The sequence below is a fragment of the Lepidochelys kempii genome, chromosome 5 (genome assembly GCF_965140285.1).
Source record: "Lepidochelys kempii isolate rLepKem1 chromosome 5, rLepKem1.hap1, whole genome shotgun sequence".
NCBI classification, from domain to species: domain Eukaryota; kingdom Metazoa; phylum Chordata; order Testudines; family Cheloniidae; genus Lepidochelys; species Lepidochelys kempii.
Window position 1 is genome coordinate 44602872 of NC_136384.1, and position 15669 is coordinate 44618540.

At 43.7% G+C, this 15669-nt stretch overlaps 1 protein-coding gene across 1 annotated transcript in view; it reads right to left on the reverse strand.

Annotated features, from left to right (window-relative positions):
* THBS4 (thrombospondin 4) overlaps nt 1-15669 on the reverse strand; it is a 59735-nt gene that overhangs the window by 10841 nt on the left and 33225 nt on the right. Inside the window, exons 13-15 of the mRNA XM_073344118.2 lie at nt 4195-4354; nt 2758-2876; nt 1911-1963 (exon numbers count right to left, since the gene is read on the reverse strand). Coding sequence (XP_073200219.1) covers nt 1911-1963; nt 2758-2876; nt 4195-4354 — 332 coding nt within the window. The remainder of the gene's footprint in view (nt 1-1910; nt 1964-2757; nt 2877-4194; nt 4355-15669) is intronic.

Here is a 15669-nt window from a genome sequence, read left to right on the forward strand (position 1 = left end):
GGCGAGTTTTTCCTCTGGGTAACAAACGTGTGTGAGGTACCCTGAGGCAAAACCACAGTGGCGATAAGGCACTTTAGATTTACCTCAAGGTAAACTAGGTAAGGTCAAGCCCAGTTGGGGATACAGTGCTGTCACTTAGGCCTGGTCTACACTTTTCCTAGCTACATTACTCAGGGCTGTGAAAAATTTCATGCCCTGAGTGCTGTGTATGGCTGAGCCTCCCCAAAAAAGCCTGGTGTGGCCCCGTCCATGTTCCGCCCCCAGGCCCCATCCAGCAGGTCCTGCTCTTCTGTGGCCCAGGCTGGTTGGGGCTGAGGGACTGTCTCTGGGACTCTGGGCAGCTGGCGCTGGGGCCAGGGCCCTGCTGCGCTGCCCACCTGGTGCTTGGGGCACTAGAACTGTGCCACCCGCCAGCCTGGTACTCTGGGGGTGTGGCTGCCTGGTGCTCCGGGGCTGGGGGCGCTTGGGCAGCCAGGAGCTGTCGGCTGGTGGCCCGGGGGGGCAGAAGGGAGGGAGCGGGGGCTAGCCTCCTCCATCGACCAGTTCACAACTGCCCATGGTGCTGTAGTTAACGCAATCTAACCCCTGGTGTAGATGCGGCTAGGTCAACGGAAGAATTCTTCCCTTGACCTAGTTACTGCCTCTCAGAGAGGTGGATTAACTGCACTGACAGAAAAGCCCCTTCGGTGGATGTGGGAAGCGTTTATGTTACGGTGCTCCACCTGGACATCTGGAGCACTGTAGCTGTGCCACTGTAATGGCTGTAGAGTAGCTATAACCTGCAGTTACCTCACAGAAAAACTACAGTGCCTTGTCTCCACTGTGTTTTTACCCCAGGATAGCTCGTGGGACAGCTACCCCAAGACAGAAAACACACTTTTTTAGCAGTGAAGACAAGGCCTCACTCTCTTTGCAGTGAAGCTTCACTCCATGTTAAAGCTAATCCCCATACATGAGGATAAACGATGGTAGGGTAGTTTCAGGAAATCCTTACTGCCGACCAGGCCTCAGTGGTTTCCATTGTGCTAATCACCTTGGAATGCAGCAATTATCACCTTCCCATGCGTGGGAAATGGTGCATTCCTAAGGGATTTAATCACTTCCCCTTTCCTCTGCTTTGAGCAGGGGCAAGTAGTAGTTGCCTTTTCCTTGTGGAAAGAGGAGTAAAATATAATGCCCTAAACCTAGTTTTGCTGGCGTTGCTCTCATCATAGAGTGAAAGCGAATGCAGCTGGTCTTGTGACAGTCACTGCCTTTGGGAGAAAAGAAATGGCATTTCATGGATTCCCCAGCACATCCTCAGCTGCCCCTGCCCCTGCCCCGCCTAGTATCTGCAAGGGATGAAGAGAGACTTTACCACTACTCCTATACTAAAGTGAAAGGGACATTTTTTTCAGGTAGGTCCTTGCCTTTTACAATGAAACTTTATGTTATAGTGAAGTCTTGTGTGTTAGTGGGGAAAACACCTCCCCCTAAAATTGTTTGGGTGGTTTTGATTTGTGTTGATTTGATAATATAAATTCTGTGTGGAGCTTGCCAGTTTTCTTTCTACAGAATCAGCTTTGAATCATGTCATGTACCTGTTTTCTATACCCTTTTTGGACCTGAACTGATGAAATGTACATATGTGCATGGGAGAAAGTGGAAGGGGGGATGGTTTACCTACTGTTATAGCAACAGTAATTGATGACCATGGCTTTGAATGATAGTTATTTCAGAAGAGAATTTTATGTAATGAAAATAAAGTATGTTCTTACTGGGCAGGAAATACTGAAAATAACCTAGGGCTGAACTCCTGATGGGAGTGTGGGTGCATCTCTACTGAAGTGGGTGGAATTAGACTAGCTTATGCCAGGGCTAAATTTGATCCAGTATTGTTCTCTTGTTGATATTAGATGGGGGTACTGTACCTGTCTTGGTTGGTGTCACAAGAATCTCCAATCAGGTCATTGTCAATATCTGACTGGAAACAGAAACAGAGGAAATTGTAGTGTTAACTGCTGAGAGAATATTAAAATGACAGTACTATATTGGCAGGATCAGTTCTTTTTATAAAATAGATCTTCTGGTGGGTGATCGAAAGAAGAAAACTTATTTAACAAGGGCAGAAAAACAAAGTAGTATTAAATTGGGCGGGACTAGATTCTGGGGTTCTAGCTGAAGGAATTAAAAAAAAAAAAAGAAAGTTGCCTGAGATACTGAAAATGAGTCAACCCTCGTTTTCCAGAAGAGGTTTCCCTCTTCTGTACCTTAAAAATAAGCCTACGGTGTTACACAACTGAAGAGAAAACTGTAGCAAATCTACTCATTGAGTAAACAGACTCTAAGTCTGTGGTGATAGAGGTTTTTGTCTGAATAAGAAAATCAACATTTGGCCCTAATGAAAGAAAGAATACATGTAACGAATCTGTACTCCCACTGGAGTCTTCCCATTGACTTGTATAGGCTTGTATTGACTTGTTTCGCCCACCACAGATGGGAGATGTTGCGGCAAATTGATCAGAGAAGGTGCACAATGAGACATGCAGACTGTGGAAAAAGCACCTATCTGTTCCTATTTCCAGTCTCCTTTTCCAAACTCAAGCTTTCAAAGTTTCACAAGTTTTTTCTACATATCCTTTAACAAAATGGAAGCAGCTGATCTCTTGTAGCTCCAACTGTCTCCTTCTACAGTTATTTGGTGCTCACCGTCACTTTTTCACTAACTTGGTGGCTGAGGCTTGTGCTATCCTACAGATTTTTCTTCCCCTCACTAACCTGGTTGGGGTTGCTGATAGTGGGGCAGCTGTCACAAGCGTCACCAACACCGTCGTTATCCCCGTCCTTTTGGTCCCGATTGGGAACCCTCTGACAATTGTCCAAAAGATTCTTAATACCTGGAAAAATCATCAATATTAGTCAAAATTAATCCCTCGGTTTCCAAATGTGTGTATTTTCCAAATGCACCCGTTTATGTATTTTCACAGAATACAGCATTACTGTTCAGCCATCACCAATGTCTGCAGCAGTTCACTTAGGGCACAGTGAATGATTACATCATAAACATTAACAGCAAATCTGTTTCTGTGCACATCTCATTTAATAAAGGTTAGGAGCATCTCACTAATGACCTTGCCTTGCATTCCATTTTCCTGCACACCTCACTGCATTCTGTCCCCATAATGCATTCTGTCCCCATACCATACAGTTTATATCATGTGACATTTCATTTATTATATTACATTTAAGGGCACTTGATTTTTATCCAAGCCCCACGCAGCAATGAGAATAAAATGTTGCATGACCGGGATCTCTTGGGCATTCAGGCAGGAGGCAGTCAGATGTGCTAGGATGTGGTTGGTCCTGTGGATTATTGTGAAGAGGTTTGGGGGGGTTTTTTTGGTTTTTTTTTTTTTTTTTTTGCTGTTAATATTGATAGTCCATTAAAATGTTCAACAGCCTTTTAATTGTTGTATGAATTATTGTGGAATTTAACTGTTGCACATTGCCCAGGGCTTGGGGTGGAGCAAAAAAAATAATCAATATTTACACAAAATAAAAAAAAATGGCTGCAACTAGGAGTTGCGTTCAGAGATGTGATCTCTGACAAAATCTCACATGAGAAGATGTGTTTGACCAAGTGACGCTGTCCCTAAATTTTCTGCATTTTAGTCTGAGTTGCTGCTGCTGTTGGGATTCATAGTTATCACACTTTGCAGTCTTACAGGTTAGTCAGAACTGTTCTTGCAACATGTTTCGTGTCCTCTACTACAGCCATGCCAATTGCCAGGAGGGAAACAGTCAAAATTGCTGGGTTTTACACAGTATCTCTGGGTTACCCCATCACTGTTGGAAACTAGAACTAAAGTATTCGGCCTTAGAGATGCCTAAAAGCTGGTTCCAAACATCTTCTGTTAGGCAATGTCGACACTACAGGACATACACGATACTAATGTATGTCATTCAGGGATGTGAATAAACCATCCACTGAGAGACAAGTACACTGACATAAGCACTGGACAGCACTATGTCGGCGGGAGGGCTACTGCCGCTTGTGGGGGCTGGAGTAGTTAAGCAGAGGCCCTGTCGGCTTAGCGCGGCTACATTAGAGAGTTTACAGTGGTGCAGCTGTAAACTCTCTAGTGTAGCCGTGCCGTAACACACAGCACATGCTGGGTGATTTTAAAGAATTATGTTAAGTGCAGATTGATCAACCATCTCCATCCATGTCATCATCACAGGCGTCTCCTTTCCCGTCACCATCTGTGTCCCTCTGGTCATTATTCAAGACTGTGCGACAGTTGTCACAAGCATCTCCAAAGATATCTTGATCACTGTTCCTCTGCTTAATGTTCGGCACCAATACACAGTTATCCTAACAGGGAGAAAAACACAAATTCCTTTCTGTTAAATTCTTACTTGAGTCAAATAATCCTAACTCTCATTTATACACTGTAAACTCTTTTGCAGATGCAAATATATTATTGTAAATAGCTTGGCATTCTATGTGGTCTATAAATCAGGACCAGATTTCACTGGTCCTATACCAACTTCCAGCTTTTATATACAGTGTGTGTGGATGAGAGGTACTACTGTCCAATGTGCAAAAGGGTTTGTTTATAACAGTGACTTTTGGTTCTCATTTCACATGGGTCCATTTAAAAGGTCTGCCTTAATATGCTGGTTCTCTTATTTAATGTGTTTTATTTCAGGGTCTGCATTTCAGGATGCACACTGCTTCAATCCATTAGGACAGTGGCTTTCAACCTGTGGTCCATGGACCCGTGGGGGTCTGCAGCCTGTGTCTAAGATTTCCAGAGGAGTCCGCACCTTCATTTGAAATCTTTTAGGAGTCCACAAATGAAAAAAGGTTGAAAACCACTGCATTAGGAAAAAAGCCGGCTCCCCCTACTGGTATATCCTCAAACCAAGACTCTGCTTGGCAATTTGACCTTTTCACCCAAAAAAGCCTGAATTCCAGATTTAACATGTTTTCTACTTTGGTATTAATTCTGCAAGGCCCGTGGGGAGGGGCTGGGGGGGACAGTAACAAGGAAGCAGCACTTCCCTCTTCTGCGCATTCCTCTTGAACACCTGGGTTCTCATCCTCTCTCCACCCAGAGATGGACAGGACAATAGGGCCCTACGTTAGTTTACAGTATCAGCTGTGTCTTATTGTTAATGCAGGTTCAATACTGTGAAGGCGCCAAAGCAATTCCACAGTTAGAACTGCATTAGGATTTGCATTTAAAGCAGGAATTACATTTTTTGTTATGCACCAATAACACAGTGAATCATCCCAAACTGACAGCACTTACTCTTTGAGGACCTGGCCTGCTTCAAAGCCCTTTGAAATCATTGGAAAGGCTCCCGTTAACTGCTGTCGGCTTTGGACCAGGCCCTGAGTACAGACTGAATTCTCACGCCAAACTATTCATTATTTGAGTTATAATAATTTTTAAATGGGCTTCTAAGTTCTTTTTCTGGGGATGAGACTAACTTTATTGCCTCTCCCTCTAGCAAATAGGCTCCTGGGTGTTTTTGAGATTTGAAAATTGTTTTGCTGTAACAAAATCTGAGACATGGGCTACTTTTTAAATTCATTGTTAATTTTTAATTGAATTAACACTGTTAATATATCTACCTGTGACAGGGTGTCAACCCCACACAGGACTAGAAGGGGTTAAGTTGGCCAGGCAGGCCTACTAACTCCACAGACTGCACCTGGAGGAAGAGCTAGGGAGCAGGGAGTTGATTGCAAGCGGGTTCAGCTGTGCAATAACAGGCAGGGCCTATAAAGCCAGGAAGCTGGCACCGAACAGGGACTGCTGCTGGCAATAGGGTTGCCAGGCGTCCGATTTTCAACTGGAATGCCTGGTCAAAAAGGGACCCTGGTGGCTCTGGTCAGCACTGCCAACCAGGCCAATAAAAGTCACGTTGGCGGTGCTGCCCGGCTAAGGCAGGCTAGTCCCTATCTGTCCTGGCACCACACTGGGCCCCGGAAGGGGCCGGCAGGTCCAGCTCCTCAGCAGGGTGGCCACGGAACTCCGCATGCTGTCCCCGCCCCAAGCTCCGCCTCCACACTCCCATTGGCTGGGAACAGAGACCAATGGGAGCTGGAGGGGGTGGTGCCTGTGGGTGAGAGCAGCTCACAGAGCCTCCTGGCCCCGCTGCCTAGGAGCCGGACCTGCTGGCTGCTTCCAGGGTGCAGTATGGTGCCAGCACAGGCAGGGAGCCTGCCTTAGCCCTGCTGTGCCCTTGGCCGGGAGCCTCTCGAGTTAAGCCTGTGCTCCAACCCCGATCACCTGCTCCAGCCCTGAGCCCTTCCTAACCTGGAGCCCCCTCCTGCACCCCAAACCCCTCATCCCTGGCCCCACCCCAGAGCCCGCACCCCCAGCCCAGCCCACGTACTCCCTCCTGCATCCCAATCCCCTGCCTCAACCCACAGCCCTCTCCCACACTCTGAATCCCTTGCCCCCACCCGCCCAACCTGGAGCCCCCTCCTGCACCCCAAGCCCCTCACCCCCTCCTGCACCCAAACTCTCTGACACTGCCTGAGGCCCCCTCCTGCACCCTGAACCCCTCATTTCTGGCCCCACCCCAGAGCCTGCACCCCCACGTAGAACCCTCATCCTCTTCCGCACCCCAACCCCCTGCTCCAGCCCAGTGAAAGTGAGTGAGGGTGGGGGAGAGCGAGCCACCGAGGGAGGGGGGATATAGTGAGCAGGGGGCGGGGCTGGGGCAGGGAAGGGGTAGAGCTAGGGTGTTTGGTTTTGTACGATTAGAAAGTTGGCAACCCTAGCTGGTAAAGGGCAGTCACTCCCTGGGAGGAGGGCTTGAGGCTGGTACACCCAGAGCAAGGAGCGAAACCAGGAGTCGTAGGAAGGAGTCATAGGATGACTATGAGCCGCCAATGTGATATGACCGTGAAAAAAGCTAATGCGGTCTTGGGATGCATCAGGAGAGGTACTTCCAGTGGGGATAAGGAGGTTTTAGTACCGTTATACAAGGCACTGGTGAGACCTCACCTGGAATACAGTGTGCAGTTCTGGTCTCCCATGTTTAAGAAGGATGAATTCAAACTGGAACAGGTACAGAGAAGGACTACTAGGATGATCCAAGGAATGGAAAACTTGTCTTATGAAAGGAGACTCAAGGAGCTTGACTTGTTTAGCCTAACCAAAAGAAGGCCGAGGGGAAATATGATTGCTCTCTATAAATATATCAGAGGGATAAATACCGGAGTGGGAGAGAAATTATTTAAGCTCAGTACCAATGTTGTTGGATCATATTAAAGAAGTTCTGTATTAAAATCACAAATGAGTTTGATTCCTCAGAGTTTAAATTCCAGGGTATTACTAATTAAGAGGTCTCTTGGTTTTTGGTACTGTTTCTCTCCCTCTATGTGTGAAACTTGCAAGCTGCTAATTGTGTTAGTACATTCTAAGACAGAGTCTGTTCTCAAAGCAATTCACAGAGAGAGAGACTCAAAGCAATACTCTGTAACAACAGAAACAGCACCCAGAGACTCCCCGCCCTTTTGTTGTATTAACAATTGTGATTAAAATAGAGATAGAGGATGTATGTGGATGGATGCTTGGTGTGGATAATAACTGAATGATCAGGGAGGTGCCAGCCTAAGAATCCAGTGTCCATCGGCTGAAGAAGGCGTCAAGTGGAAATAACCAGAGGACCCCACCCGGAGGGCAGACTGGAATCCACCCAACAGCCTCAAGAATGGGAGAACCAAAGAACAAGATAACATCTTGGAGCCGTCAGGAATGTGCTATCTGCTGATTGATTCAGCAACAGCATGATGAAGCAATTCCCATAGACTGGCATAGGAAGAAATTCCTATAAAAATAGACTCTAAAAAGTGAGAACTTTGGGGTCTGATTCTGCAAACCAACTTCCAGGAGCATCAGATGAGCATCTGACAAGGCCCTGCTCCCTCCTCATGTCCAGGCCACCTGGCCAGTGACTTGGCATGAGTAACTCTAAGGCTGGTAACTATGATAACAACCTTGCAGAACCTGTGTGTGTGTGTGTGTGTGTGTGTGTGTTTGTATGAATGAATGTGAGAATAAATATGAGATTGAATGGAATGTTATAGCTATAACTAACTGCTTACTATGATTCTTTCTGTATTCACAATAAATGTGGTATTTTGCCTTTTTCCCTTTAATAAGATCCTGCTGGTTTTTATTTTATTGGTACAACATTTTGGTGGAGAATTGCGAAAGGGGGAATATTGGTAAAAAACCTCAGTTATTGTAAATATTGGTGTGCACACCGCCAGCTCTAGTGAGCTAGGCATTTCTATTAGGTTAACCAGACCTGCTGGCCTCCGAGAAGGTAGCAGGGGACCTGCTGGCCTCCGAGAAGGTAGCAGGAAAAACAGATTAAACCAGACCTGCTGGCCTCCGAGAAGGTAGCAGGAAAAACAGATTAAACCAGACCTGCTGGCCTCTGAGAAGGTAGCAGGGGACCTGCTGGCCTCCGAGAAGGTAGCAGGAAAAACAGATTAAACCAGACCTGCTGGCCTCCGAGAAGGTAGCAGGGGACCTGCTGGCCTCCGAGAAGGTAGCAGGAAAAACAGATTAAACCAGACCTGCTGGCCTCTGAGAAGGTAGCAGGGGACCTGCTGGCCTCCGAGAAGGTAGCAGGGAAAACAGATTAAACTAGACCTGCTGGCCTCTGGGAAGGTAGCAGGGGACCTGCTGGCCTCCGAGAAGGTAGCAGGGAAGAACAGGTTAACCGGACCTGCTGGCCTCCGAGAAGGTAGCAGGGAGAAATAGGTTAACTGGACCTGCTGGCCTCTGGGAAGGTAGCAGGGGACCTGCTGGCCTCCGGGAAGGTAGCAGGGGAAAAACACATAGATTAAGCTATGATTTCAGAATCTAGGCTGTGTCACTTGCTAAGTAATACCAGCAGTGACAAAGAGATTGAAATATCCATGTTAAGATGTTTAAAAGAAAACAGGGTAAGCCAGTACTAGAGGGAGGAATGGAGTCAGAAGGAACTCCAACCTCACCTTTTGTTAAAGAAATTACACCTTTTAAACAAATCCTTCAAAAAAAAATTTGGGCACAGTCCTTGGACTAAACAAGCCCTAGCTGATGTCTGCACTATTTCGGACCTAGAGGATAGACTGGCTCAGTATATCCTCATATACAAACCTTCTAATGCTGCCAAAAGAGATGCAGCAGCAGTTTGGTTGTTGTGGGAGGCATGTAAGGATTCTTCCCTCCGCTTGTCTTCATGTAAAGAGGAAAAGGCACAAATGGAAAAGGGAGCAGACAATTGGAAGGTGCTGGCTACAAATATCCAAAGCCAGCTGAAAATAGTGAAAGAGGCACTCCAGGAATACAAAAAGAGTGAAAAAGTTAACTCTGCAGAGGCTGGAGGGAGGCAGGTAAAGGGGGAGAAGGTCCTATGTACGGCACCCCCAGGCATAATTACAAAGAGAAAAGAGAGTAAAAAAAAAAAAAAGTTAACTCTGCAGAGGCTGGAGGGAATTAAGCAGTTAAACTTTGTATTTCACCCAAACAACTTTTAACCCAAAAATGTTAAAAAGGAAAAGTGTTAGAGCATTCTTGGTTTCTTTGCAGCCATTCTGAAAGAAAAATGGGCCCTTTTCCAAAGGAATGTCTGTAAATTAGCCAGGCAAAAATAAACTATCTGATTAAAATCATTTGACTGGACAATTTAGTCAAATTTGCTAAAAGAACATAAGAGGGTTCTATTGGAACTTAACTGCCTCAAATGTATAAAGGGAATGTAAGATGTAAAAAACAGAGCAGTGTGGAAGGGATGTTAAGGAAAAGAAAATGTGTATGTATCTGTCTGTGTGTGTGTAAATATGTAAAGTTCTAAGGACCAGTTAGTTTTGTTTTTGTTTTAAATAATGCCACTAAAAATCTATTTGACTCTTTAATTCAAAGTTGCAAAACTGACAGACCTTTTTGCTAGACACAGGTAATTAGTGTTGTTTGGCTTTGGGATTTGGCATTTAACCCTTAAAAGGTAACTCAATGCTTTACAAAATTTAAAATGTTTTTAAGTTGTGGCTGCAGCAGGGCAGTCAAAATCAGGAGAATATAAAAAAAAAAATTTTGGATTCTTTTTGTTTGTTTTTTGTTTGTTTGTTTTTGTAACAAAATAGCAGATGAGAGTTGTAGTAAAAAAAAAAATTAAAAAAAGACAGTGCCTCTCTGAAGCAACAGCAGGGGTGAGGTGCACAAAACAAAAAGAAGCAATGTTAGAAACACTGAGTCTTAAAATGGCTCTGAGTAATCAGACTGTCACTTTGATAAAGGTACATGAAAACTCTGTAAGCAAAAAAAAGAAATAGTGACACCTTATGTAAAAATGGATCTGGATAATGTTATAGAAGTTAAACTATGGAAGAAATGTGCATTTGCCCCATAACATGTGCAGGGTATATTGTAGAAGGGTCAAAAGAAATGCAAACATACCATGCTACTTAATTAAAATGCTATTAGGGCTCCAAAGGGAGCCACAATAGGTTGGGTTTTCTTTTTCAGATTGCTGTGTGTTTTGGAAGCAGAAGTTAAAAGTAATCAAAACTCTGGTGAAAGTTGATTGTGTCCCTAAGACAGAGTCTCTGAGCTGCTGATGGCTTTAAATCCAAAAGCAGGAAGTTTCTGTGAAAATGCAAATTACCTAAATGATAAAGGAAGGAAAGAACTAGCAGCACAAAGGAGCTGCAGATAAAGGACATACCTGGTCAGCAAACAAATTATCTAAATAAAAGGCATGGGATAACAAGATAATTTTAATAAATTTAATGATAATAAGTATCCCTGTAACAACGTATAGTGTGTATGATTTTTGGAAAAATCCTTTAAGGTCGTGTGGTAATGATGCTTCTCAGTTATTACCTGTAAATAAAACTTAAAGCTTAACACAGCAGGAAAAACATTATAAACTTGGTCTGCTGTATAAGAAGGAAAACTCAGGGATTTAATGACTAAACAGTGGGATAATTTCCCCATAACCCTTAAAAGATAAAAGCCTTTGAAACCTGGCCTGCCTATAGAACAAAAACAGGAAAATATGGGGGCAATTTCTCTGTTTTGCCTGCAATCAGCAAGGGTATTTGTAAAAGAAATATTTTAAGCAATAATCTGCCACCCCAAAAGGGGTAGAAACATGTTCTTTTTGTCTTTCAGAAAATCAGGAAAAGCTGCCAGCTGAAAAGCAACCCAATACCATGAATCTACTGTCACAATAGAAATTGTGTTCTGTGTTCTATGTTTTGTCTTGTGTTTTGTGTTGTTGCTAGCACTGTTGTGTGTTTAAAAAGAAAATACTGAAGACCTGCAGGAACTTAAAAATAAATTAAGCTTTCTGTCCCAGCTACAGGACAGCCTGATACAAAAACAAGTACATGCCAATGTAGACTTGGTCCAAATTGGTCTGGGTAACCTAAAAGGCCGATGGAATCTTTAGTAATGGCTTAATACTACCACATGGCTTATCCATAAGAAAAAAAAATATTAGAAATAGGAAACTACACAGCCATAGCTATGGGATGCACTGAAATGCAGATACTTGCACTAGCTACTTTGGAACACAAAATGTTCTGGGTCATACTGGGAAATATTAAGGGTTTGATGCATTTGTTAAAAAAGAAAGAGATCATTGTTTGACACTTATCAATATGAATGGATGCAATATGTTTCCAGTATTGTAAACCAGACTTGTTAATGGGAGAAATTGTTGTCAAAATTGCACACCAACAGTCCCTGGAGGCAAAGGTATTGAAGGTTAACCCACTCCCCATATTACACATGGGATCCTTTTGGCTACCCTGGACCTTGAGCCAGTGGGCTGGGGAGGGAGGGAAGCTATTGGACACTAGAGGTTGTACCGAATGGACTCCTCAAAAGTGCGTGTGCCTCACCTTGCCTGTTGCCCCAGAACCTTGTAGTAAAGATACATCACTAGGATCATGTATGTGGCATGAATTGGAATCACAAACTCAAATTGCCTCACAGTACTTTCTCTTGAATAGGCTACATAGAAAGTGACACTGACGATTATAAATCTTAGTGTCAAAAAGGGGATTATGTTGGATCATATTAAAGAAGTTCTGTATTAAAATCACAAATGAGTTTGATTCCCCAGAGTTTAAATTCCAGGGTATTACTAATTAAGAGGTCTCTTGGTTTTTGGTACTGTTTCTCTCCCTCTATGTGTGAAACTTGCAAGCTGCTAATTGTGTTAGTACATTCTAAGACAGAGTCTGTTCTCAAAGCAATTCACAGAGAGAGAGACTCAAAGCAATACTCTAACAACAGAAACAGCACCCAGAGACTCCCCGCCCTTTTGTTGTATTAAAAATTGTGATTAAAATAGAGATAGAGGATGTATGTGGATGGATGCTTGGTGTGGATAATAACTGAATGATCAGGGAGGTGCCAGCCTAAGAATCCAGTGTCCATCGGCTGAAGAAGGCGTCAAGTGGAAATAACCAGAGGACCCCACCCGGAGGGCAGACTGGAATCCACCCAACAGCCTCAAGAATGGGAGAACCAAAGAACAAGATAACATCTTGGAGCCGTCAGGAATGTGCTATCTGCTGATTGATTCAGCAACAGCATGATGAAGCAATTCCCATAGACTGGCATAGGAAGAAATTCCTATAAAAATAGACTCTAAAAAGTGAGAACTTTGGGGTCTGATTCTGCAAACCAACTTCCAGGAGCATCAGATGAGCATCTGACAAGGCCCTGCTCCCTCCTCATGTCCAGGCCACCTGGCCAGTGACTTGGCATGAGCAACTCTAAGGCTGGTAACTATGATAACAACCTTGCAGAACCTGTGTGTGTGTGTGTGTGTGTGTTTGTATGAATGAATGTGAGAATAAATATGAGATTGAATGGAATGTTATAGCTATAACTAACTGCTTACTATGATTCTTTCTGTATTCACAATAAATGTGGTATTTTGCCTTTTTCCCTTTAATAAGATCCTGCTGGTTTTTATTTTATTGGTACAACAATGTGAACACAAGAACAAATGGATATAAACTGGCCACCAGGAAGTTTAGACTTGAAATTAGATGAAGGTTTCTAACCGTCAGAGGAGTGAAGTTTTGGAATAGCCTTCCAAGGGAAGCAGTGGGGGCAAAAGATCTATCTGGCTTTAAGATTAAACTCAATAAGTTTATGAAGGAGATGGTATGATGGGATAACATGGTTTTGGTAATTAAATATTCATGGTAAATAGGCCCAATGGCCTTTGATGGAATATTAGATGGGGTGGGATCTGAGTTACCCAGGAAAGAATTTTCTGTAGTATCTGGCTGGTGAATCTTGCCCATATGCTCAGGGTTTAGCTGATCGCAATATTTGGGGTCGGGAAGGAATTTTCCTCCAGGGCAGATTGGAAGAGGCCCTGGAGGTTTTTCGTCTTCCTCTGTAGCATGGGGCACAGGTCACTTGCTGGAGGATTCTCTGCTCCTTGAAGTCTTTAAACCACGATTTGAGGACTTCAATAGCTCAGACATAGGTGAGAGGTTTTTCGCAGGAGTGGTAGGTGAAATTCTGTGGCCTGCATTGTGCAGGAGGTCAGACTAGATGATCATAATGGTCCCTTCTGACCTAAATATCTATGAATCTATAAGTCCAGGGAAGGAGCAGTCTGTGCTGGGAGAGGAAAGCCCAGAACTGCTGGGTTGTGGGTCCCTGGATTGGAACCCGGAGTAGAGGGCAGGCCTGGGTTCCCTACCTGCCACGGGGGAAGTGGCACTGGTGGGGCAGTGAACTGAAAGAGTGTCGGGGTCACTGGGAGTGACAGAGACTTTGAAGCCCTATACCCTGAAGGGGAGAATGCTGAGTGACTTGGACAGAGGGCTGACTCATGAAGAGGATACTGCGGTTCCTGAATCAAGATTGGGGCTGCAGACCAGAGAGAAAGACGGAGTGACAGTATACAACCATGGGAAGGGGTGTCAACCTTGTGAGCTAATCCCCAGCGCAGCTAGGAGGAGGCACCAGACAAACGGTGAATGGTGTACTCTGTGACACTGCTATTGGATGGATGCTACAGAATCTAAACTTCAATTTAAATAAAAACAAGAGTGCCTAACTCTCATGGTTGTTCAAGAAACCCTTGAAAAAATGAACAGGTAAATAAATGCAGAGTTGTCCTCCTCAAAATGTGGACAGCCTGTAACAATAGTTCTGGGAGGTGAGACCTGCCCATTTCATGATAATGGAACTGTTATGTCTGAAACATAATGTTGACACTGAAATTTTCACCTTTAACTATTTCACTGCTGAGACACGGTAGGTGAGTTAATCTCTTTTTATTGGACCAACTTCTGTTGGTGAGAGAGACAAGTTTTCAAGCTACACAGAGCTCTTCTTCAGGTCTGGGAAAGATACTCAGTGCCACAGCTAAGAACAAGATAGAGCAGATTGTTTAGCATAAGTAGTTAACACATATTCTAAGGCACAGTCATAGCACAAAAAGTGGGACTAGTGGATTGCAGGTTGTTGTAATAAGCCATAAATCCAATGTCTTTATTAAGACCATGATTTTTAGTGTCAAGCAAAGTTTTTATGAATTGAAGCTCCCAGGCTCATCTTTTGAAAGTGTTGTGCAGGTTCCTTTGTGTATCTTGGGAACCATGTAAAAGGTCACGGGGGTGGGTTCATGGGGGTGGGTTTGTAGAGTTTCTCTTGGAGTTGTTTGGGGAAGGATTTGATTATATCCTTAAGTTCCTGGGTAAATTGTGGTGTGGGGTCTTCTTTGATTTCTCTATAGTACGTGGTGTCAGAGAGCTGTCGGTTGGCCTGATCTTGTATTTAGCTGTGACACTCTTAGTACCTTTCCTAGACCTGAAGAAGAGCTCTGTGAAAGTTTGAAAGCTTGTCTCTCTCACCAATTGAAGTTGTCCAGTAAAAGATATTACCTCACCCACCTTGTCTCTCTAACATTCTGGGAACTACCACTGCTATACCAATACTGCAAACAACAATGGAAGATATTTAATTACATGGTCACACAGTATTTTTTTCAAGGAAAATTTGTCATTAAATAATTACTAAATTACAAGTAATGTAGCATCACAAAAATGAGAAGGTTAGTTAAACAGAAATTAAAGGGTACAGTGCCAAAAGTGAAATATCTGCAAGCTGCATGGAAACTTTTTAAAGACACCATAATAGAGGCTCAACTTAAATGTATACCCCAAATTAAAAAACATAGTAAGAGAATCAAAAAAGAGCCACCGTGGCTAAACAACAAAGTAAAAGAACCAGTGAGCGGCAAAAAGGCATCCTTTAAAAAGTGGAAGTTAAATCCTAGTGAGGAAAATAGAAAGGAGCATAAACACTCACAAATGAAGTGTAAAAATACAATTAGGAAGGCCAAAAAAGAATTTGAAGAACAGCTAGCCAAAGACTCAAAAAGTAATAGCAAATTTTTTTTAAGTACATCAGAAGCAGGAAGCCTGCTAAACAACCAGGGTGGCCACTGGACGATGGAGATGCTAAAGGAGCACTCAAGGACGATAAGGCCATTGTGGAGAAACTAAATGAATTCTTTGCATCGGTCTTCACAGCCGAGGATGTAAGGGAGATTCCCAAACCTAAGCCATTCTTTTTAGGTGACAGATCTGAGGAACTCCTCTAATTCCAAAGTAATTTGCAAAGT